Source organism: Natator depressus, chromosome 10 (genome assembly GCF_965152275.1).
Source record: "Natator depressus isolate rNatDep1 chromosome 10, rNatDep2.hap1, whole genome shotgun sequence".
NCBI classification, from domain to species: Eukaryota; Metazoa; Chordata; order Testudines; family Cheloniidae; genus Natator; species Natator depressus.
Window position 1 is genome coordinate 10,079,398 of NC_134243.1, and position 23,274 is coordinate 10,102,671.

At 42.7% G+C, this 23,274-nt stretch overlaps 1 protein-coding gene across 1 annotated transcript; it reads left to right on the forward strand.

The window, feature by feature from the left end:
* Window positions 1-2,464: 2,464 nt before the first annotated feature.
* Window positions 2,465-18,828, forward strand: LOC141994364 (cytochrome P450 3A9-like). The gene is made up of 13 exons (XM_074964574.1): window positions 2,465-2,535; window positions 5,510-5,603; window positions 6,119-6,171; window positions 8,415-8,514; window positions 9,104-9,217; window positions 9,537-9,625; window positions 10,627-10,775; window positions 11,606-11,733; window positions 12,536-12,623; window positions 14,291-14,451; window positions 15,387-15,613; window positions 16,687-16,849; window positions 17,451-18,828. Exons 1-13 carry the CDS (start codon window positions 2,465-2,467, stop codon window positions 17,547-17,549), a joined length of 1,536 nt encoding a protein of 511 aa, XP_074820675.1. The 3' UTR covers window positions 17,550-18,828.
* The last annotated feature ends 4,446 nt before the right edge of the window (window positions 18,829-23,274 follow it).

The window sequence follows — 23,274 nt, forward strand, 5'->3', positions numbered from 1 at the left end:
GTGAATCCAACCTAAAGGCATCACCTACACTTAGGGTGACCATCTTTGTTGGATGGAAATAAGGGAAAACCACATGAAAAAATTGTCAATGCTTTATTTTTAGGGGCATTTTAGGGACAAGCCATTTCCCGTGGCATACCGTGTATCTTTCTCCGAAGTGATCATCTCCCCTGCCCTCAGGTGTAAAGTGTAATATCAAAAGCTTCAATGTAATGTTTGGTTTCAGAGCAGCAGCCATGTTAGTCTGTATCCACAAAAAGAAAAGGAGGCCTTGTGGCACCTTAGAGACTAACAAATTTATTTGAGCATAAGCTTTCATGAGCTACAGCTCACTTCATCGGATGCATACAGTGGAAAATACAGTGGGGAGATTTTATATACACAGAGAACATGAAACAATGGGTGTTACCATACAGACTGTAATGAGAGTGATCAGGAAAGGTGAACTATTACCAGCAGAAGAGTGTGGGCGGGGAGGGGTGGGGTGGGGCGATCCTTTTGTAGTGATAATCAAGGTGGGCCATTTCCAGCAGTTGGTAAGAACGTGTGAGGAACAGTAGCCGTCAAAAGCTTATGCTCAAATAAATTTGTTAGTCTCTAAGGTGCCACAGCAGTCCTGTTCTTTTTGCTGATACAAACTAACACGGCTGCTACTCTGAACCCTTAAATTCTACAGAAGCTGATTGGGCCACTAGAGAAAGGATGCTACCATATACTGCACAATATCCATTCTTACTCCTGCTCAATACAACTCTCATGCCTTCACTTGGGATTACTCTGTGACACTGCACCCCATATTCTTCACAGTGATATTATGATAATATGATTATAGCATAATTATGATGCATTTTATACAAGATAAGTCATGTGAGGTGTCATTGGAAAAGTTATAATTTTCTGAATATGATTATCCTCTTTGTATGCACATATCACTTTTGTATCTGAAGTTATGAATATTGACTGTGTATCTGTATTTCAAATATAGGTACACCCGGGTGATGCCCACTAGGCAAGATGCTTTCAGTCTAGACAGTGGGTGGGGAAGGGCCTATTCAGGGTAATGGGTCATTAGGAAAAACAACAGGCCTTAGGAGAAGCTTATCCCCCACCTTGTGAGCCTTCTTGAGAACGCTACAGACAGCCGGTAAGTAACAGCTGCTATGACTCTACAAGAACATATGACCAGGCCACATGATTCTGAACTCCAATTTGGGATGTCAGTATTTTTCCATAAATTGGTCTGGGAACCAAGTTTTGAAACAAAGGGTTCCCGCCATACGCTAAAGCTAAATAAGGCAGGGAGTGACATCATCTGAGGTTTTTCACTCCCCACACAAGAAGACTCTTGGAAACACCTGAGGAACAAAGACTGAACCGGGGGAAGTGCTAAAGGGATTTTTAGCTGGTGAATGAAACACCTGGGGATTCCAAGCTGTAAAGCAAGTGCAGCTTGCCCCTTAAGAATCTGCAGCCTGCTTGTCTCATTTCTCTGGGTGAGAATCTGGTAATTCATATCCAATCTATTTAGTATATTAAGCTTAGTTTGCATTTTTTGTTTATTTGCTAGGTAATCTGCTTTGATCGGTTTGCTATCACTTATAATCACTTAAAATCTATCTTTTGTAGTTAATAAACTTGTTTTTGTTTTAATCTAAACCAGTGAGCTTTGACTGGAGTCCTTGGGGAAAATCTCTGCTTGGTTACCACAAGTGTGCATTGAGGGAGAGGCGGACCGGGTATTAAACCCATATACTGGCCAGATTTGACCAGGGCAGGACGGTACTGCTCTGGGGTCCTAGGCTGGGAAGCTGGTGGTTAGAGAGCCTGTGTGTAATTGCAGCTGGGTGTGTCCCTACCTGTGTGAATGCTCGTGAAACTGCAGGCTGGAGGGCTTTGCAGCTTGTCACAGCAGTACAGTGTGAAAGGGAGCCCAGACCGGTGGGTCAGAGGGCTCAGTGGTACCCCAGTTCCAGGTGGCAGCCCCGGGGAAAACCCGTCACACTCTCTATATAGGTATCTTGTCTTTTTATTGTCACTTTGACAATATTTATTTCTGTTTAGGAGCCCATTGGGTGGTTACTCATTAAAACTAAATATTACACAGGAGGAACTTTATCAAGAGAAAACTGGAATAGCTGACTGTGTGTATATTAAAGAACTTGTACTGAGGATCTTTGTATTCCTAGAGATTACATTATATCTTTTGTCATGAGCTATTAAAGGTAACATTACCTGTCTAGACTGGCATTTTCACTATCTTTGGCATTCACTCCACCTATTGATTACATAAAGGACCAGCTCAAGTTTCATTTGGTCACTGAGCCAAGTGTTTAGAGACAAACAGATAAAAAGTTGCGACACTGTTCTTTCCCTAGTCCCAAGACTGATCAGAGCAGAGAGAGGGAAAAACACAACAACTGAGAAGTTAGACAGAGAACAAGAAACTGAGAGGTACAGAGCTAAAATGAACCTTCTCCCTAGCTTTTCCATTGAGACCTGGGCTCTCCTGATTGCACTGCTATTTCTCCTGATACTGTAAGTATAATTCTACACTTTGCTTTTCTACTTGTGCTGTTTTCAAATTCTTGAAGGAGAACCACTGTTAATTTAAATGTTACTGGTCTTTTCACAGAAGCATATAAGCGTAGGGCTGGAAGGGACCTCAAGAGGTCATCTAGTTCAGTCCCTTGCACTCAAGACAGGACTAAGTAATAACTAGACCATTCCTGACAGATGTTTGTCTAATCTGCTCTTAAAAACCTCTAATGCTGTGGCCCCCAAACTTTTGAGAGTTATGCCCTGTCTGCGCCCTCCCCAGAGCCAGGAGCAGTGCTGCAGCTCCAGGGGAGTGGGGGGAAGGGATGTGGCCAGGAGTAAGAGGGCCAAGGTTGGGGGGATGCAGCTGGGGGTGGATCTGGCTCCGTGTCTGGGGCCAGGGCCAGAGACGGGGCCAGGGGCTGAGGCTGGGTGTGGGAGCAGAGCTGCAGCTGGGCCGCAGTGGGGGCTGGCAGTCAGGCTCACGCCCGGGGCTGTCAACAGCTTCACTCCTGCTCCCACCCTCAGCCTTGGCCCCAGGCCAAGAATGGAGCCAGGGCCAAGGGCCAAGGCTGGGGTGGGGCCGGGAGTGGAGCCGTGCCAAGGCTGGGGACAGGGTCAGGCGCGGGGCTGGGAGCTAGCACCACAACTGGGGGCGGGAGTGGAAGTGGACCCTGGTTTTCTCACCTGCCAATGCTGTTCTGCTATTAATGGCTCGCAGGTGACTTACTGCAAGCTTGAAGTTGCTAAGAAGTTGCTGAGGGAATCTTTTTATTAAGACTGTTCCTCGCAACTACTTCCAGTGATGCAGGAAAAGCAGCACAGATACAGACTAGAACGGAGTCAGACAAAGACTGCACGTTTTTAGGTATAGAGCCTAATGATCAATGTGATCCATAGCACGGTCCACTTATTTGCTCTGCACTGGCAACTAGTCAATAACATCTGCCTTCTGAAACTATCAACCCTGTTCCTGAAATTGTTTGTGTTACTTGCATTGAGGAGCCATTCAAGGACCCTTCCGGGGGTACACTCTGATCTTCAGTTTGGGAGAAGCTGTTCACCTTCGCTGGCCCACATTTTCATATTGCAGCAATTCTGTGGCCACTCAAGACTTCTTGGTTGTCATGCTGCATTCGGTAGCTACTTGGAATTTCATTGTGGCAACAGGGATAGAACTGCTCCAAAAATACATGCCTCCATTATTTGAGTTGAAATAGAACTTCCACTGACTATTCACATAAGGCTTATGATTCACAATTGAGCACTTTTGAGTCTGTCTAGGGCAGTGGTGCTGTTCAGGACATTGCTTTATTTCCTGTGCAATGAAGTTATGTAAGCCGGTTCAATATGCTATTTTCCATCCCTTACACGGGGTTTGGGATAGCCTGGATCTCAAACAAACTAAGATGAAGGCCCTTCTGTTTGTTTTCATTGTTTGAAAATGTAATGGTTACAACAAGTGTGTTATTCTCCTGGCTACATTTCTGTCCTGTCCTACTAATACCCATCACTTCTGTAGCACCATCTGTCTGAGGATCTCACAGCATTTTACAAATGGTGAATTGAGCCCAACAGCCCTGGGAGGGAGGAAAGGGTCATCATCCCAATTTTAAAGATTGGGAAATGGAGCCAGTGACTTGTGCTAGGGTCACAGCAAGCCAGTGACATACCCTGAAAAAAAAGCCCACATTTCCTTTCTTACAGGCCCGTGCTAAGCCCACTAGGCAATGCTAAACCCCAGAGATCGCTGTAGTACAGTGGTGAGCAAGTATTCCCTGTAGATACAGGCACACTTGGACCAGATTCATCCAAACTGGCAAATGCTCTGGCAAGAGTTCCCCACATGCAAACTGAGGATAATGGTATTTCCTTTTTCCTCACTCTTTGTCTGTCTTGGCTGTCTGCACTGTAAGCTCTTGGGGACAAAGACTGTCATACAGCATGTTTGTAGAGCACCTATCACAACGGGACTGATCTCAGCGGGGGTTTCTAGGCATGACCATCATACAAATACAAAGTAGTAATAATAAAGAGAGGTGTGAGTTACAGCTCCCTACCCCAGCATGGCTCCTGGTGTCCCAGGGAGGAGTCACCTGGAAGAAAGGCAGGCTGTATGGCAGCTGTTGTTCTGGGCCAAACAAGACCTTTGGTATGGTTTCCTTGACAAAAACTGGAGCAATACCGTTCATTTAGTGACAAAGCTCTTGCTTGGGAAGCTGGTAACCTCCATCTGAAAACAAATACAGTATTTGAAAAGCACTTTCAACACAGCCAAAGACAAGCTTCAAAATGCTGCAGCCCAGATCTCATAGAGAAGCAGAGAGCCCTGAGGTAGGAGTAATAACTTTACAACACCAAAAAAGGGTGCTTCAGAGGAGAGAAATCTGCAAAGCTGTCAACAAAATTCAAACAAAAACCCATCAGACTAGGCTCCCCAACACACCACTGCACTAGCATTGGGCTAAGCACAAGGAGAACAATACATGAAACTCAAGTACAGTCTTCACAAAAGCCGTGCTCAGGACTTAACTTCCGGCTCCATTTTGATTTCTCTGCAAAAAAAAGAAAAGAAAAAGGTAAGCTTTGTTCTCATTTCGTCATTACTTTCTGGCTCCTCTCCATGAGCTGGCAATGAGCCTAGAGAGGCTTCTCTTTTGTATTTTGCCAATGGGTCGAAAACCCCGTTTTTACTGGAGCACCTATTCCTTTATGAGAGGCTTTCTTTTACCTCAGGGCTATCTCTCTGAAGATTTGTGGTGCAGCTGTGAGGTTTATCACAAGCTACGCTTATTAAATAGCTTTACAAAGCACAAATTTTTTGGACCACACTTTCCAGCTTCCAAAGTGGGTGCTTCAGTCCTGAGCTAATGCAGCAGCTTCACTTCCCCTGGATAGGCTTTGAGATCTTTCAGCCCCAACATCACTGCAATTATTGTCCTGAAGCCTTCAGATTCTTCTGTTATTTTTACAGATATGGGATCTGGCCATTTGGTTTTTTCAAGAAATTGGGTATCCCTGGGCCAAAGCCATTGCCTTTCTTTGGAACTGTCTTGGAGTATCGTAAAGTGAGTGTTTGAAGGCTTCTCCTCGCTCCAGAAATATATGTCCTTCATCATACAATAGCTAGATTTGTACACTGCATTGATGAGTTCTCCTGTGTGGTAAGCTCTGTGCTAATGCACAGGGTGTGTAGGACCCAATGCAGGATAACATTTCTGTAATGCAGATTATAGTGTGAAGGGCATGGTGAGCCCCGGGGTGATTGCCTAAACCAGGTGAACACATGTAGGTGGCTGGTTTGCTGTCACTATTTATTGAATTCCTTGCAAACAGTTTACTTACAGACTCCTTAACCTCAAGCATGATACGCCCCTAGAATAACTAGATCCAGCTATGTTCTTAAAGGATTCTATCCCTCACAAAGACATTAGGAGTCACACAAGTCTCAGGAGCTGCACACAGGAGTGCTTGGCCTGGCTGCTAGCTCTAGATGTTTAGTCCCACGACAGCCCCATTCCCAGCCCCTGCCCTGGAAATCCTGCTTCTTTTCTAATTCCATTTTAACATTCTCTCTCTGCAGGGTTTCTTGCAGTTTGACAGTACATGCTATGAGAAATATGGGAAAATCTGGGGGTGAGTATGTTGACCAACCAATACTGTTTGGTATTCTCCTCACGTTATCCTATAGTCAGAATCCAAATTGGAGGGTGAAAAAAATCCACTGGAAGAGGAGATCTCAAAGGCCTGAATCCTGTAACTGGACCCTGTTCTCCATGTGGAACCCCAAAAAGGTTAATGGGGCAGCGCCCAGATGCAAGCATCCATCCACATGGATCTGACTGCAGGATCCAAGCCACAGACATGCTATGTACATGTTAATCTGAACTCTCACATGAAAGCTGTTCCATACCAGATGCAGACTGCCAGCTTCTGCTCCCACTGAAGTTAATGGTAAAACTATCATTGACATAAAAGGAAATTTGTAACTTAGAAGTCCAGTTCTCCTGGACTGCAAATTGTAAAGGAAGGTATATGTATTCCAGATACTACACAGATATGATGTTATTGTATACAGATCCCAGTTCTACCAACTCTGTTTCTGTCTCTAACCCTGACCTGCTGAAGCGTGATACGTTTGCATTACCGCTGCTCTTACTGGATATTCTACACTGGATATTCCCTACATTTGCCACTGCGGTTATTACTTGGGCTACATGCTCTGGTATCTTCTGCAATCTATCCAACTGGCCCTTATAACATTTTTCCATCCATTCAAAAACCCATATAAATCCACATTTACCTTACGTCCATTATAGGATAATAAATCTTGAAAAATCTGGTCTTAAAACCATGATTTAAAACAAGAATTCAAGCCAATCTACAGGTGTATTTCAGTGCAACCTGCTGAAAAGTTTTAAGTACGTGAATCAAAAGGATGGAAGAAATTTACTGCTAACATCATAACAAGAGTATAAGAGTCTGGAAACGTACAGTCCAAAGAGTGAAAGTGAAGGTACCTACTGCCTTTAGGATTCAGTAGCTCTGTGTTCAGTACCTCTCATTGATTTTAGAAGGTGTTTGGCCTTCTACAGGATTGGACCCTTTCTTGAACGTTTATTAAAAAAAAAAAAAAAGTGAAGCAATCCTTTTGTTTTCACATTGTGTGATAAGTTACTGTGACATCCTGCTGAACATTATTTGCTTATGATAAACCTTTTGTTATAATTCAAGTTATGCATGACACCACATGAGGGGCTTGTACGACAGAAAAATTTGTACTATTGATCGTTTGGTTTTGGAAAAGATTTTTCAGTACAAATCTCTTACAGGAAAAATCCTATTCTAGGTCCAGTGAGAGGGGAGGGATTGATTTGAGAAAAATGGAAAGGAATAAATGTTTTACTTGGGAAAATGAGGAACTGTAGAGAGCTGTCTACATGCATTTGAAGGGCATAAGCACCAAAGAGGGAGAGGAGTTTAGGGTGGCAGACAGAAGTATAACTAGGAGGAAAGGGATGAAATTAAATGAGCATCACCCATTTAAAAATGACAGCTTGGCCTGAAATCTTTTACTTACTAGTGATACCAGTAGCACCCAGATGACTATAAATGAAAGAAAGTCGAGAAAATACAGTATTTCTCTCTGTAGCTTCAGTTTGTTAACTATCTGCGTTTGACAGCACTTTGTATATAGATAGTCATTTTCACCATTTCCCCTGGATAGTCAGTTCCTCCTATTCTTTGTGTGGGACTTTAATGCAACTACAAGAAACAGAAAACTGATTTAAAACACAACTGTAGTACTGTAAGCATAACAGGGGGAACTGGGAACGGGTGTAGTACTGCACCTAAAACTCCATTTAACTTACTTTTTTTGAAGTGACTAAAATATGATGCTGGGTCTCTTTCAGAAAAGATAGAGGTAGGCTGTCTTTTGGGGATATTTATGTGTGTGTGAGAGAGATTTTTCAGACAGGCATAGTCTCTCAGAGGAAACATTCCTGCAGTGGCTGGAAAAGGCAGGAATATATGATGACCTGAAGGCCTTTTCCATCTCTAATTTCTATGATTCTATATATCTGTATTTCCAGTCAGTGCACTTTGCTAAAGAAGCTAATAAAGACTAGGACTTGTAGCTATCAGAGAAACACCAGTTTTTCCACTGAATGCATCCAATGAAGTGAGCTGTAGCTCACGAAAGCTTATGCTCAAATAAATTGGTTAGTCTCTAAGGTGGCACAAGTACTACTTTTCTTTTTGCAAATACAGACTAACATGGCTGCTACTCTGAAACCAGGGAGGAAGGAGCTTTTGTTTAACTCCTGACTTTCACTGATAGTAGTTAATCATGGATTTTTATTTCTTTTCTCCCATAGGTTTTATGAAGGCAGGCAACCTGTGCTGGCTGTCACAGATCCTACAATAATTAAAACCGTGCTGGTGAAAGAGTGCTTCACCACCTTTACCAACCGGCGGGTAGGCTTGTAATCATTAATACTCATCAGAAAGATGCAATAAAGCCATAAGAACATCAAATACTGTAGTTAAACTCTGTAGAGATACACAAGATATCTTTCGGAGATGCATTCAGAACGAATGCACAGCCGGCATTAATCTAAGTGGCCACTGCATATCCCTAAAGGAACAAGGGAGCAGGGGGACCTCACCTGGAACTGGATCCCCTGGCTCTCAGAGAAAACTGTTTGACTGCACTTTAAAAGCTGCTTAGGTTGTTTATTTTTATTTATTAAATAAAAAAAAAGTACTTAGGACAAAGTCAGTTCTCAGTTACACCAGTATAAATGAGAGCTGGATTGTGTGTGTGTGTGCACGCAAGTGCATGCGCACCAGTCTGAGTTAGTGTGTATACATTTGTAGAGGTCTCCCCCAGTGCGTGTAGAGTTGGTGTCTTCTTGTGGGTATATCTGCCTAAGTGTAACCAGTTTGGGGAAGTGTATGTGTGTGTGTACATGGGGTGGGAAAAGGATTGCTTTGTGCACTCTTATGTTTAGTAGAGAAACCCAATAATTTCTTGACAGTTAAAAACTTGCCTTTGTCACCCCAGAATTTAGGTCTAGTGGGAGTGCTGGAGTCGGCTGTCTCCATGGCTCAGGATGAGAAGTGGAAGAGAATTCGTACAGTGCTCTCTCCAACCTTCACCAGTGGGAAGCTAAAGGAGGTAAAACCCCGAGGACCAGGCACACACTAACCCTCGGGTCAGTGCACAGGTGGCATTCAGGCTGAGATAGTTATAATGGTCTGGTCTCTTCAGTCCGATTCAAATGATTAAACTGGCCTATTTCATTTGTGCCTCCTAATGTAAAAAAAAGAAAAAGAAAGAAAGAAAGGAAAAAGGATTAAAACAAAAAGCCCCTGACAGTAGAAACGGATCAAGTCTGTAAGTATTAATGAACCTCCCCTCTGCTTTTCAGAAGCTAGGCTTAATGAAGAAGTAACATTTGGTATGTTTAAGTCATGTCCTGTAATGTGTATTTCAGATGTTTCCCATTATCAAGCAATACGGGGAGGTTTTGGTGAGAAATGTTCAGAAGAAAGCAGAAAAGGATGAGCCCGTGGAAGTTAAGGAGTGAGTAACTCTTCCAGGAACAGGAACAGCATATCTTGTTAGCAACTCTTTGGTTCATTCATTACTGGCAATGCAGGTTGTTCTTTGAATAAACCAGACTTCTGAAGTGATGAACAGGACTATATGAAGGGCTAAAATGAAATTTAAAAGGGAAAATAGAGGTTAAATGTCAAGAAAATCTCCCTGGGGTGAAACCTGTGGAACATTCTCTCAAGGGAACTGGTGGATGCCCCAAAGTTTACACATTTTAAACTAGAGTGGAAAAAACACTAGAAAATGTAGCGTAGGGAACAACCCTGCACTGGCAAGGAGTTTGAGAGGATGGTCTAACAGACCTTTACTATCTCTGAGGTCTGCTATTTAATACATGAGGACCAAAGCCGAGACTTGGAGGTCAGACAAAACTTGTTTGTAAATATGTGCTTCCATGAAAGTTCTTAGAAGGTGAATTCTTTGGGGGCAGAGACTGTGTTTTTTTGCCTGCGTTGACCCAGCATGTTTGGGCACTACCGGAATAAAAATAATAAATAAATAATAAATAATATATTATTATTTGATTTTTATTTATTTTTCACAGCTCATTTATTCTACCACTGGAGCACACAGATTTAATATCAGCTGTCAGCAGAACTAGGGCTCCTAGCCTCTTAAAAGGCCACAGCCACTTGACAAGACATTCACAGGCCCTTGAATAGGTCTGATTCCACCAGAGGACACACACATAGGCCAATACATTACATTGTGTAATATCCAGAGCAAGGCTACCAGATTCTAGATTCTGAGCACTGTAGGTAAAACTTCATGAAACTCTATCCCTTTGCCTTTAGATGTTCTACTTGTGTTGAGTACCTTGCCCCCTCTTTACAACAGCATAAAGAAAAGTCTCATGAGAGTTTTCTGTTCTTTAAGGAGATGCAATATAGGAAGGGAGGGAAAAGTTGTAATTACCTATTTCAAACATTAACTCCCCTATCTGTGTTCTGTTTTCTGTCTTTTCTCAGCATCTTTGGAACCTATAGCATGGATGTTGTTACTAGCACTTCCTTCGGTGTGAACACTGACTCCATGAACAACCCCAAAGATCCTTTTGTCAAGGAAATCAAGAAGCTAGTGAAGTTTGACTTGTTTCACCCACTCTTCATTTTGATATGTAAGTTGTCTCTTGCTCACTAAAAATTCCATTTAAGTGTTTCGTTTGGAACCGTGACTTCAGCATCAGAATCAGACAAGTGGTCTATCAGTTATACAATACAAGTGGCTATACCTTAGCCTATAAGCCAATGACTAGGCAACTTTACTGCCAAGGATAAAAGTCTCAAGGGTCACCTTAGACAAATTCTGCTGTAATTTATACCCATACAATCCCACGGATGAGAATCATCTGGAGTTATGCAAGTGCTAGTAAGCTCAGAATTTGGTCTATAGGTTGTGGGAAGGATCACAATGCTGTGGGGAAGGTTTGGAGATGTTTGCTGGGACATGAGACGTTAGTGAATATCAGAACGTTGAGGTCAGTCTGAAATGACTGGAAGAATTTCAAAACTTTTAGTTTATTTTCATTCTGGTCAATATCGCTGTAGTGTTGCTAGTGCAAACTGGAGGAATGTCCTGCACTCAGAATATGACTCCCCAGTCTCAGTGACAGCGCCTCCAGTCAGACGTGGTGTGACATAGTGGAATGTTCCTTTTGCTTTCATCTACATTTAGGGCTAAATTATATCATTTGTGCAGAAACCTGAGAAGAAGGAGCGTGGAACCCATCTGCCCCACGAGGAACATGGTGGCAGACAGGCCCTCAGTGAGCTCCCCAGTACACAGGAGAAATGATCAAATAGAGCCGTCATTTAGATGCAGCCTCATCTTTCTAATAAACATTTTTCAGTTGTTCTAATTAATATTTTACCATAGATATCTTAGGTGAAATGGACTTCTATTCCCTGGACCTTGCTTCAATCACAGTTATTTTTGTCTCCCTTCTAGTTGTATGCCCGTTCCTCATTCCCCTTCTTAAGAAGATGGATGTGAATGTTTTCCCCAAAGATGCCATAGAATTCTTCACAAAGTCGATCGCCAGAATGAAGGAGGACCGTGAAAAAGAGGCCAAAGGGGTTAGCAGGACTCTCCCAGTCATGATGTCAGAGAACATTCTCTATTCAATTAGCCCAAGAGAAAAACACTTACTTGCTTGAGTTAGAGTCCAGCAAAGGACCACAATAGCATGTGATATCTCAGGCTATATCAGGGTAAAACCCATGCAAACTGGATTGCAGTTTGGGTGTGCAAAGATTACGATTTACAGAAAACTACCCGTAGGAGTAGACTTGGAAAGCTGGAGCAGACAGAGGGAGAGCCTCCACTGAGCAAGCAGTAGAGCTGTGCACCAATACACAGTGCAGTGTCACTGATATTGTGATATTCAGGAGCACAGTCCCCAAAAGATGTGGTCTTCACTCTCCAAAAATGACAGAATCAGATTTACCTCCCTGCTGGACTTCGTCTCCCCCAGAGTAATCCTGTTTTAAGGGAGCTACTTGTAAAAGTCACTTACTGAGATGTAGTTATTACTTTCCCCTAAAATTGCACAGCTACATTAATGAGGGTGCTTTGCAAAGTGAACAAAAGTAGTTTAGCTCTGCAGTCATCGTTCCTTGCAACAGCAAGAGACCAAGTCTGCTGTCTTAGCTGACATCTCTCTGGGACTGGGCAGATGGAACCCTCCCAGAAGCATAAGAGTTTCATGTTTTGACCTACTGTAACAAGAAAGGCATTTACATTCTGCTGGGTCCTCTCTGGCCACTCCTGGGGACTTTAAAATACAATCTTTGTGTTCTGAGACTCATCTTTGTGAGCCTTCCCTAGGGGATCTCTCACCAAACCAGCTCTCCACTGAGCGGTTACTTCTTTTCCCAGGGCCGAGTGGATTTCCTGCAGCTGATGATGGAATCCCAGAACTCTAACACTAGCTATGAAAGCAATGGAGTGATTCACACATATAAAGGTAACACCATAAAAATACTCGTACTTGTGAGTGCCTTTGGGGGCTGCTGGAGTGAGGGGAATAGGAACAGGTGTCCTACTGGAGAGAAAATAAATTGTTCATCCTGCCGTCTCCAGCTGGGGAGAGGACTCGTTGACTCACCTGGACTATACATACATTTTTGTCCAGCACAGAGTTAGATGGGGACAAGTGATCATCCCTTTTATGTAACACTTTTTCCACAAGTAGAATAGAAGACATGCATTCCAGGCCAACTCCTGCTGTACAATCGTTAGCCTTGGCCAGTGAAAAATACGGAGTTGGTACCTGCCAATATGGTAAGAGGCAAAAGCCAGCTCTGCTCCCCAGCTATTCGTTTGCATTGCATAACTATTCACAATTCTTTTAAATACAGCTGCTTCAATTACAGCTTGGATAGAAATATCCTCCATTCTTCTCAGGACTGGGAGATAGCAGGTGTCCTGTGACATTTATGTAACCACAGAATACTTGGGTTAGATAACCTGAAAATGAACCACAGCACACTTGGCAGGAACCCATGTTTTGCTTTGTGTGTTCTGCATACACTAATCAACAATGCCAGAGGTTACAAAGCAATCATTAGTCCCTGTTTAATTTTCCCACCAGACCCATGAGCCATGCCTATGGGATAATAACAGTAACAATAATAATAATAATAATAATAATTAGTGATTATTATTATTATTAAGGCTAAGATTTTGTCAGGGATATTTTTCGTAAAAGTCAGGGGATGGTCACGGGCTTCCATTAATTTTTCTTTATTGCCAGTGACCGGTCCCCTGACTTTTACGAAAAATATCCCTGACCAAACGGGGAGCCCAGCTGCGGGGTCCCCACGCTGCCTGCAAAGATTGGGCAGTTGCGGGGGCGCTCCGAGCTCCAGGGTCCCCCTGTTCAGAGCTCCATGGTAACCCTGCCACCTGCAGCGGCCGGGAGCTTTGAAGGATCCCCGGTGCCCACGGTGGCTCAGAGCTCCGGGGTACCCCTGCAGCCGCTCGGAGCTTCTGGGCCCCCTCCCCGCACAGCAGCCAGGAGCGGGAGGGGGTGGGGCCCTGCGGTGGCTGGGAGCGGTGGGGGAGCCCCCACTGCCCGAGGCGGTTGGGAGCTGCAGCCTCGCCGCCCGCCGCAGCTGGGAGCTCCAGGGGGCCTCACCGCCTGTGTCTGCTGGGAGCTGCGGGGGGTCCCCACCGTCTGCAGCAGCTCGGAGCTCCGGGGAGAGGGGGGGCCCGCTGTCCATGTCTGCCGGGAGCTGCCAGCAGCCAGGAGCTATGGCCCCGCCACCTGTATCAACCGGGAGCTGCGGCCCCGGTGCCCACATCTGCCGGGAGCTGCGAGGGGAGCCCTGCCACCCGCATCCGCCAGGAGCTGCAGGGGACCCCGCCGCCTGCAGCCACGGGGAGCTGCGGGTCCTTCCTGCTGCAGCGAGCGGTGGGGGGACCCCGCAGCTCCCGGCCGGCAGGGCTGAATTTACAGAGGTCGCTGGAAGTCACAGATTCCGCGACCTCCGTGAAAATTTTTTAGCCTTAATAATAATAAATCGTTGGCCATCTATACTTTTATAAAATACACGATGTGCAAAGAGCGCAGCCTATGTGCTGTAATGTTTGGGCCTCAGCTTTTCTACCTGTTTTCCTCTCTTCTCACAGGCCTGACTGATACTGAGATTTTGGCACAAGCGCTTATTTTCATTTTTGCTGGATATGAGCCCACGAGCAACTCCCTTTGCTACCTGGCTTACGAGCTGGCCACCCACCCTGATGTGCAGCAGAAGCTGCAGGACGAGCTAGACTCAGTTTTACCAAACAAGGTAAGAGAATGGTGGCTGCCATTGCAAACTCCGCACCGTAACTATTACACGCACAATAGCTGTTGTGCATTTCTCAAAATCTCCAGATGATATATGAGGGGAAGGGAGGCTGAGGGGATGATGAACACGGATAACAGTAGCCTGGCAACACCAGAGATTGCGAATCAGTCTTTAGTACAATTTTTAAATCCCCAATCTCAAACCCACACCAGTAACTCTGCCCATGGGACAATAAAATAAATTCTTACTGAGTCATATATGTATATTATACCAATATATACAGACACAGAGAGACACACAGACAGACATCTTGTTTTTCTTATATCTGCTTGTCTATATATTTTCCCCATACTACCCTTTTTGCTACCTATTTATCTCTCTCATCAGAATTCACACACTCAGTAAGGGGCAAATTACCTCTAGTTACTTTAACTTGCTAAACAACAATGAATTGTTTATGAAGCAGTAGCAAAGGGAAACAAGGAGCGATCAGGAGTAGATAGTTACGCTCATGGAAAGGAGATGCTAGATGGGAGACATGGAGTATTCTTGGAACAACTCAGGAAATTCATACCATTATTCATGGGTACTCATATTATGGTGTTTGTGATCTCTTACACTGGACTTCTACATGTCTCAAGAGATGCCACTTTTCAGAAACGCATTGGCCACACCAGGAGGCTCAGAGAATTGCTGATTTTAAGTACAAACTTTGTTTGCAAAAATGGGCAGAGATTTCCAGTAACTTACATTATTTAGGAAAGGAAAATTAAGGTGAATTCTTAGGTTCACACTGAATGTTCAGTTCAGGATTGAATGTAGAATGTGCACTGTAACAGATGAGAGGGGAGGACATGATGGTTTCCACACTGATCACATGGAAATCTGATCTAGACTCCCACATGCCTGACAATCTTTTTCCCATTCCCCTGAAGGCTCCTCTTACCTACAATGCCCTGATGCAGATGGAGTATCTCGACATGGCAGTGAATGAAATCCTTAGGCTGTTTCCTCTTGGAGGACGACTTGAAAGGGTCTGCAAGAAAGACGTAGAGATAAATGGACTGAGTATTCCAAAAGACACTGTGGTTATGATCCCACCCTCTGTTCTGCATCGTATCCCAGAATACTGGCCAGAACCAGAGGAGTTCAGACCGGAAAGGTACAGAATCTATATCAATAGGGAATGAGCAATATAATTATCTCTTTTACCGATATTACTTCATTCCTAAATATCAGTCTCTTACAAAGAAATTCTTGTTGTGTTTAATCTTAACACCTGTTTGTCAATACAAAAGCTGGAGAGGATTCATCATTGTGAAGACACACCACTCATGAGTCCATAGTTAAGGCCGACTTGAATTTTGCACTTACAGCAGGGATTTAACAACTCTGTTACATATGAAGAATACAGCATATTCTCCTCAGAAGTACAGCACTTCCTCTCTGAGTACAGAGTGAGCTATCTGAGATTGTGCAAGTATATTGGTTGATTAATTTAGGAGTTAAAATTAATTTAAAAAATTGGTCCTTTTGAGAAATTTAGCACCCATTGTCAGACTATTTCTTTCTCCCATCTCAACTACAGAATAATACTGACACTTCAAAACTTCCCATATAGTCAGAACTCACTGAAATCTTTTCTATAAACTACATTTGAAAACCATTAGGATTAAAGATAATTTTTTCCATTAGTATTCATCACTGAAAGTTTTTCCTTCAGAAGGGGTTGGCTGTAGAGACTTCCACGTAGAACTGCCCTCTTTCAAACTGATACCATCTCCCACTGGTCTCAGTGGGACTGAGGTCATACTTGCCCACAGTTAGATTTCATTTTCAAAATGGCCACCTATCTCCCATTGTTCCCAATAGGACTGAAACAACAGGCTGCTCTTAACAAAGATGTCTGCTGGCTTCACTCTCTCAGGAAACAATAGGAAAGAAGTAGTGGTCATTTTGAAAGAGTGGAACTCACGATGCTGCTAGCCTGGGTGCAAAGGACATAATCTGGGTTTTGAACTCAGATCCTCTGCCTCACCCCACCCCAAACAGCCGAGGGGCTGTGTAACTATTAGACTGCTGGGATAACCAAAGATGTGCTAGTTATAAAAAAGCAAAGTTTCTCTAACACACAATCAGAGGTTCTTTTAGAGAGAGAGTGAGATAGAGAGAGATACTTGGCCTCCTTTTTCTTTGCTTCCCTAATGTCTTTCTTACACTTGTGACTGGAATCAGGTTCAGTAAAGAGAACAAAGAGGTCCTGGATCCATACACGTACCTGCCCTTTGGAGCTGGTCCCAGGAACTGCATTGGAATGAGGTTTGCTCTCCTCTCCATGAAAGTTGCTATTGCCAGTCTGCTGCAGAATTTCACCTTCAGACCCTGCAAAGAAACCCAGGTGAGAAACACAGATTTACATTTGAAAACTCAGATGTGAAAACCAGATGATTACTCACTGGAAAGAGTTAATTAAAAACAGTTTTAAATACTTTATTTGGGTAAACAGATGGTAGATGGTGAAAAATGCAAAATAAATGTACAACACAGATGTTAGAGCATAGAAGTGTAATACGTAGCAGATTGTATATTGCATGCCTGTGTGTATTATACAGTATTCTAAAATATATCGTAGGAGTTATTCTATAAGGGAAAAAATAGCAACCAAGGAAACATTACAGGACAGAAAGGAGAGGAAAGTGGTTAATCAGCATTCGTGATACCTTCATTCAAGTACATTAGTCTGGGCCCATTGGGGATGGATGAAACTTCCATAACAAAACCCCAAGCAAGGAGTAAACTCTCCTGGACTGGGGCTTTGATAGAAAACCAAAAGTATGTCCAAATTTGTAAAACTTATAGTAACAGTGGGGCAGGTTTTGAGTGAACCTGGACTGGATTTTGGGCAAACAAGAGAAAACAAAGGCATAATGTCTCTTTGATAATCTGTGTATATTTTATTTTCTGGGCTACAAATGTTCTTTTCTCTGCTAATGTTGCAGATCCCACTCAAGCTGAATTACCGGGGATTCCTGATACCAGAGAAACCTATTGTTCTGAAGTTAGTCCCCAGAGCTTATACCTCACACCCAGAGGAATAAGACCCAACAGAGTTCACAGCAGCTCTCCAGAGTACCAGCAGAGGCTTTACATCATTGGGTCTCTGCCACAAATGCAGAAGAAGAGCTTCCGTTCATTCCGAAGGCATTTACTAAATATCTACAGAAAAATTGTGACTGTCAGAAATGTAAACCTGGACAGTGACTCTAAATAGCTTTTATACCATCTACGATTTAGAGAATGTATATGAAGGAAAAATTCTACTGAGGCACAGCTCTGCTTCTCTGACTCCTTTCTAGTGAGATTCCTCCATCTGGAGAGGGAATTACTGTCTCATCCAAGAGGCAGTGGGAACTTTTTTGCTGGAAATAGAAATCACTAGAGCTACTGGGGGCAGGGGCGGGTGAATGCCAAGAGTTTTGTGAGTTGTACTGATATTTGAAGAAGTGTGTATAAACTGTTGGGCTGTTGAATTTACTGGGATGTGGTGAGATTATCCTGGAAACCAAATCTCTCTTGGGTCATATGTTAATGGAACAAAAGCATGTAACATGTACAGAGAACAGAATTCATCAAATGTTTGTGAAAGGACTCTCTTTTGTGTATTCTGAATAATTTGTTCACTTCAGCCTTGAAAAAATATTCAGTCTGGACCCCTGAAATAACCCACATACAGCATCTTCCATTTAATTTACTGAATTTGGTCCTTCATTTAACTTGATCAAAGCTTCCGTTCTTACTGTAAAATGTATTACAAATAATACGACTCCTACCTAGTATTTTGCTTAAGTGGATCACTTTAGGGCAGGGTTATTAATCTGATCACTAACCACACAATGTTGCCACTTAATCAATAAAGCAGGGCAAAATTCTGAATGTGGGAGAGACCAAGGAAGAGCCATACGACAATGAACAAGATGACTACAATGAAAGTTGCACTATTTAGGCATTGTTATTGACACTGTAGGCACTGCTATGTTCTAGGCACTCTGTGATATGAGCCCTACTTATTGTATGGGTTGCAAGATCAACCACTTAGTAAGGTCAAACTGATAGGAAGAGATCCTCAAGATAAGAGGTAGGCATCTCACCAAATAAGGGTAAATCCATCCTCATCATCGTATCCACTCATTATACTCCACACCTGAACATAGCCATTATATGAACAACATACCCTCATATCTCAATGTCTGTACTTTGACATGCTAACCTTTTACCCCCAATTGGGGATATTGCAGATTATGTATTCCTTATGCTATCTGATCCTAAACCGAATTTTGCACCCCTTGATAATCTGTACCTTATTCCCTGATAACCAGAAACTTCTATGCTTAAACTCTGTACCATTTTTTTTATTTTAACATCATCTTAATAAAATTATTACATTTATTTTCTTTCTATCTTGTAAGCCACTTAGTCAAGTGATTCAGATAAATGTGATAACAAAAACCTCGCCTTTTGGGCATATACTTGATATGCCCTTTCCACAGAACTTGTTTTGGTTGGCATAGGACGAGGTAGAATATTCACAGCAAACACACAAAATATAACTTACTAAGTTCCTCTTTTGGGGAAGAAATGCTTCTTGTGTTCATAAAAATCACTAGAAACAACATGTCATAGGTGTTGTAAGTAATGATGCTCACTCTATAATATGGTAACACGCTAGGCTTGTCTACATGAGAACACTCAGGAAAGTTAATCCAAATTAACTACATGTGAATTAAAAGTGGAGTAGGTAAACTGCATTCGACTGCTGTGTAGACACTATACGCTGTTCATTGTTTCAAGAATGAAAAATATGGATAATTCTCCAGCAAGGGCCAGCTATGACCTGCCAGCACGAGCACATGGAGTCATATATATGCTATGTAACAAGATAACATTAATACATCTTCTAGAAGAAAATTACATCCACAGTGGCTTAGATACGTAAAACTGCTTTGCCAATGCAGGCTGCTCCCTGCATATCCCAGAATTTTCTAAAGTTCTTTGTTAACCATCATCGCTTTTGGCATTTATTCAGCTACCAAAAAACTGTCTAGGTATGTGATATGGGTGATCACTCTATCCAATCTACTAGCCAGCTAGTTACCCTATTTATGTGAGTTTATTCCTTTTCAATCCAGAGACTCTACTGTCTGGGCTGCAACATCCCATTTGTTTACCTTCTGCATATCAAGAAGTCCATGTTAATTCACAACATTAACTGTAGAGACTGGGGTGGTCAGAGCCAGGGTCAGAGGCAGGTGCTAAGCCAAAAAACGTTGGAGCTGCAGTCAGCATCAGGGGAAGGGGCATAAAGGCAGGGACCTGGAGTGAGGCAGAAAAGCAAGAACTGGGAACAGACAGGGCTCTGGGATAAGGAGGGCAGTAGTCAGGTAAGTAGGCAGGGTCAATAACAGTACCCAACCAGGATTCACCTAGTTGCTCAGACAACTTCCTGTGCCTCTTTCTGGTTTAAATAGTGCATCCCAGCCAACTGTTGGGGCTGGAGAACTCCCCCAACCAGGAAGTTTGTGGGTGGGGCCATTTGTGAGCTAGAGCTTCATTAGCCCTCTTCTCCAGTGGCTCAGGTGATCTGTGCACTAGCTAGGAACCTATAGGCACAGGTTTGAGGGCTGTGATCCCTCACATCAACTTTATATCGGCTTTACTGCTATTAGGATGTTGTCCTTTCCTATTGATGCTCATAGCATACAGCTGACATGTCTGAACCGTTGTTTTGCATCAGATCTTGCATTGCTGTGGCCAAGCGCTTTCTATGTCGGATTATTTGTTTTCCAAATGCAATATAGCATGCGAGTTAATTTAAGGGCACATCTCTGTTTTACTTCCTCTTTAAAACCCTCCCCAATAACTCAAAAAAATAAAAAGAAGAAAGTGGAACAAGCTGTGAACAACATCCCATAATTCTGGTCCTTATTCAGGAAAGCACTTAAGCACATGCAAGGTAATTCTATTTTAGGTACTTATATGGCCCCATCACTGTAGTATCTATGTGCCTCATAATCTTTCAATGTATTTATCTGCACAACATCCTGTGAAGTGGGGCAGTGCTATTATCCCCATTTTACAGATGGGGAACTGAGGCCTAGAGAGGCAAAGTGACGTGCCCAAGGTCACACAGTAGTGGCAAAGCAAAGAAACTGAAATTGAATCTGGGTATCCCAAGCCCTAAACTAGTGCTCTAATCACACACAATCCTTCATTGACTCTTAAGTCCATTCCTATTCAAGATGGGTGCTGAAGCAAGTGCTTAATTGTAATTCCTCATCATGGATGCTTTCTTAAACCCCAGCCTAATTCAGAATGGGAGTGTCACTCTTGAACTCTAATGTACATGAGTAGTTTTAAAAAAACTTTATTAAGCCTTATTTGCTCTGAGAATTAAGTTGACCAAATTAAATTTGATTGGTTTCTCAAAGGCATTTTAAAAACACTGTTTCATCATATTAGTATTGTTAGTGGGAAATCCTATATCAGTATAAGAGAGTGAAAAAGTAATACAGGATTCAAACCTTGGTAATCTACCACTGGTAGGTGGTTATCCGGGCAAGCTTCTAGAAGAGGTTTTCTGCACAGATATCTCCTATCCTACTTAAAGTCTTTGCTGAAACTTTTCAAAAGGGGAGTGTTTCTCATGATACAAGAATGGCTCTTATTAACTTTGGAGAAAGGTAGTGTTGGTCATAACTGGTAAGATTTCCTTCCTATGTCTCTGTAAAATACAGATTAGAAAATATTCACCAAACTTCTAGCAGCCTGCCTAAATGACAGGGGTCCTGGAACAATGTGTATAGTGGGGGTTCTGAGAGTCATTGAATCAAACTGTGTATAATGGAAACCACTTAAAGCCAAGGGGTGCGGCAGCACCCCCAGCATCCCTAGTTCCAGCACCTATAGTAAATGATGCAATCCCTTTAATTATTTACAAAAGTGAAGTTGGTTTTGTGAAAGGCAGAATTGCTGCTGATAGCAAAAGAAAAATATTTCACTTAATTCACCAAGCCCAGTTACTAGGTAGTCCATCAATAATTTTATCCCTAGGGCTGCATTTGACTGGGTGGAGTGTCTCTTGTTAATTGCACAACTAATTTTTGGTCCAATTTTTCTTAACTGTGTTGAAGTCCTTTACAATACCCCTTTTTGCAAAGGCGCTGACAAATGGAATTCTTTTACATATATTTCAGCTGGAAGGAGGAATGCGGCAAGGTTGTCCCCTCTCCCTTTTATCTGTTGAGCACCTAGTAATAAGTCTAAGAAAGTAGTCCAGCTTTGCAAGCCTACAAATAAACAAAAGGTATACAAAGAGCAAAAGAGCAGTTTGCATGCAGATGATTTTTTCTGTTACTTGGGAATTCTTCTTCTTCGGTCTTCCCCTGCTGTCATTAATAAATCGGTTTGGAGAATTATCAGGATGCCAAATCACTTGGAATCTACTCACACATAATGGACATTTCCGAAAGATCATATGCTTTTTAAAATCTGCAAGGAAATTACATACCGCGGCATGTACAACCTCTCCCATATATCCCATGCAGACACTACATAATAAAACCACTATGACGTTATAAGATGGTCGCTTCTTCCCTTTTCTTTGTGGGCAGAATTGAAATTGTTAAAATGAACACAAGGTATTTATATTATTGAGTTTGTTGCCAATGGAGATCTCAGCTTTATTATTTAGCCAGCTAAATAAGCTAATCACACTATGTGGGACTTGAGGAGCGCTGTTAGTGGTCCTAGAAGAGGCATTGAGGCTCATAGCCTCATCACAGAAGACCCTGGGCTCCTGTGGAACCCAGAGGATCCCCTGCTGGAGGATTTGCAAGGGATTTACCTTCCCCCAGAGCTCCTCCCATAGCAATTTCTACAGGAGATCTAGGTTTGGAAATGAGAAAAGCTGACAGCCCAATTTATGGCCTTCTTCTTTGTTTGCATAAGATAGAAGAAAGTGTCTCTTAGTTAATGAACTTTGCATGCCCTTATGATTACACCAGTTTGTTGACAGGATATGGTATTTACTGTATCAATAAAAGCTAAAGGGACTCTGTCCTCACTTGAGGACTCACGTGATTGACCTTTAAAAACACAACAAATAGGATTATGGGGTATCAGCTCATCTCGGATTGCTTTGTAAAGAACTGGCTGCTGTGGAAAGCCAGTAAAAAAAATCAAGTCTCCACTCCATATCCTGAACTGGGTCTGAGCTGTCTCCTGCACAGCTCAGAAGGTGGCATGCACAACCTTGGCAACTAACTCCCTGATCCTGGAGATGGCCAATCACTGTTATTGTCGAATCCTAGATAATACTGGATAACTGGAAAATGCCTTTTGGATGACAGAGTCCAATCTCCCTGCATTAAGGAGAATAGGATACGAATTTGCCACATGCTTACCGAATCCTGTCATTAACTTGTCTACATAACACATGTAATAATTTTAAGACAGTTGTTGTTAATAGACATTAATCTGGACTGATTTGTATCCAAAGCTCTCAGCAAAAGCCAGGGGAAGGTGGAAAGCAATACGGATCCTCCTGAAATAAGATCAGATGCTGCCATTCATGGTGCTTTCTGGATTGCTCTCCTCAAGTCTTGCTCACAAGCCCAAATTCTACTCAGTGCAACAGTCAACAGTGATGACGTATAAACTGTGAATACCCCCACATTCATGAATGGGAAATTCACATTGTCACACTGGTCTAAATCCTGAGCAATGTCACCGATGTTAGCTTGGTGTTAGAGAGTGGAGAATCATGCC

Excerpts from the sequence above, each read along its gene's own strand:
- LOC141994364 (XM_074964574.1), top strand. The coding sequence starts at position 2,465 with ATGAACCTTCTCCCTAGCTTTTCCATTGAGACCTGGGCTCTCCTGATT. Across the intron at positions 2,536-5,509 it reads CTGCTATTTCTCCTGATACT|ATATGGGATCTGGCCATTTG; the intron begins GTAAGTATAATT and ends TTATTTTTACAG. Across the intron at positions 9,626-10,626 it reads GAGCCCGTGGAAGTTAAGGA|CATCTTTGGAACCTATAGCA; the intron begins GTGAGTAACTCT and ends GTCTTTTCTCAG.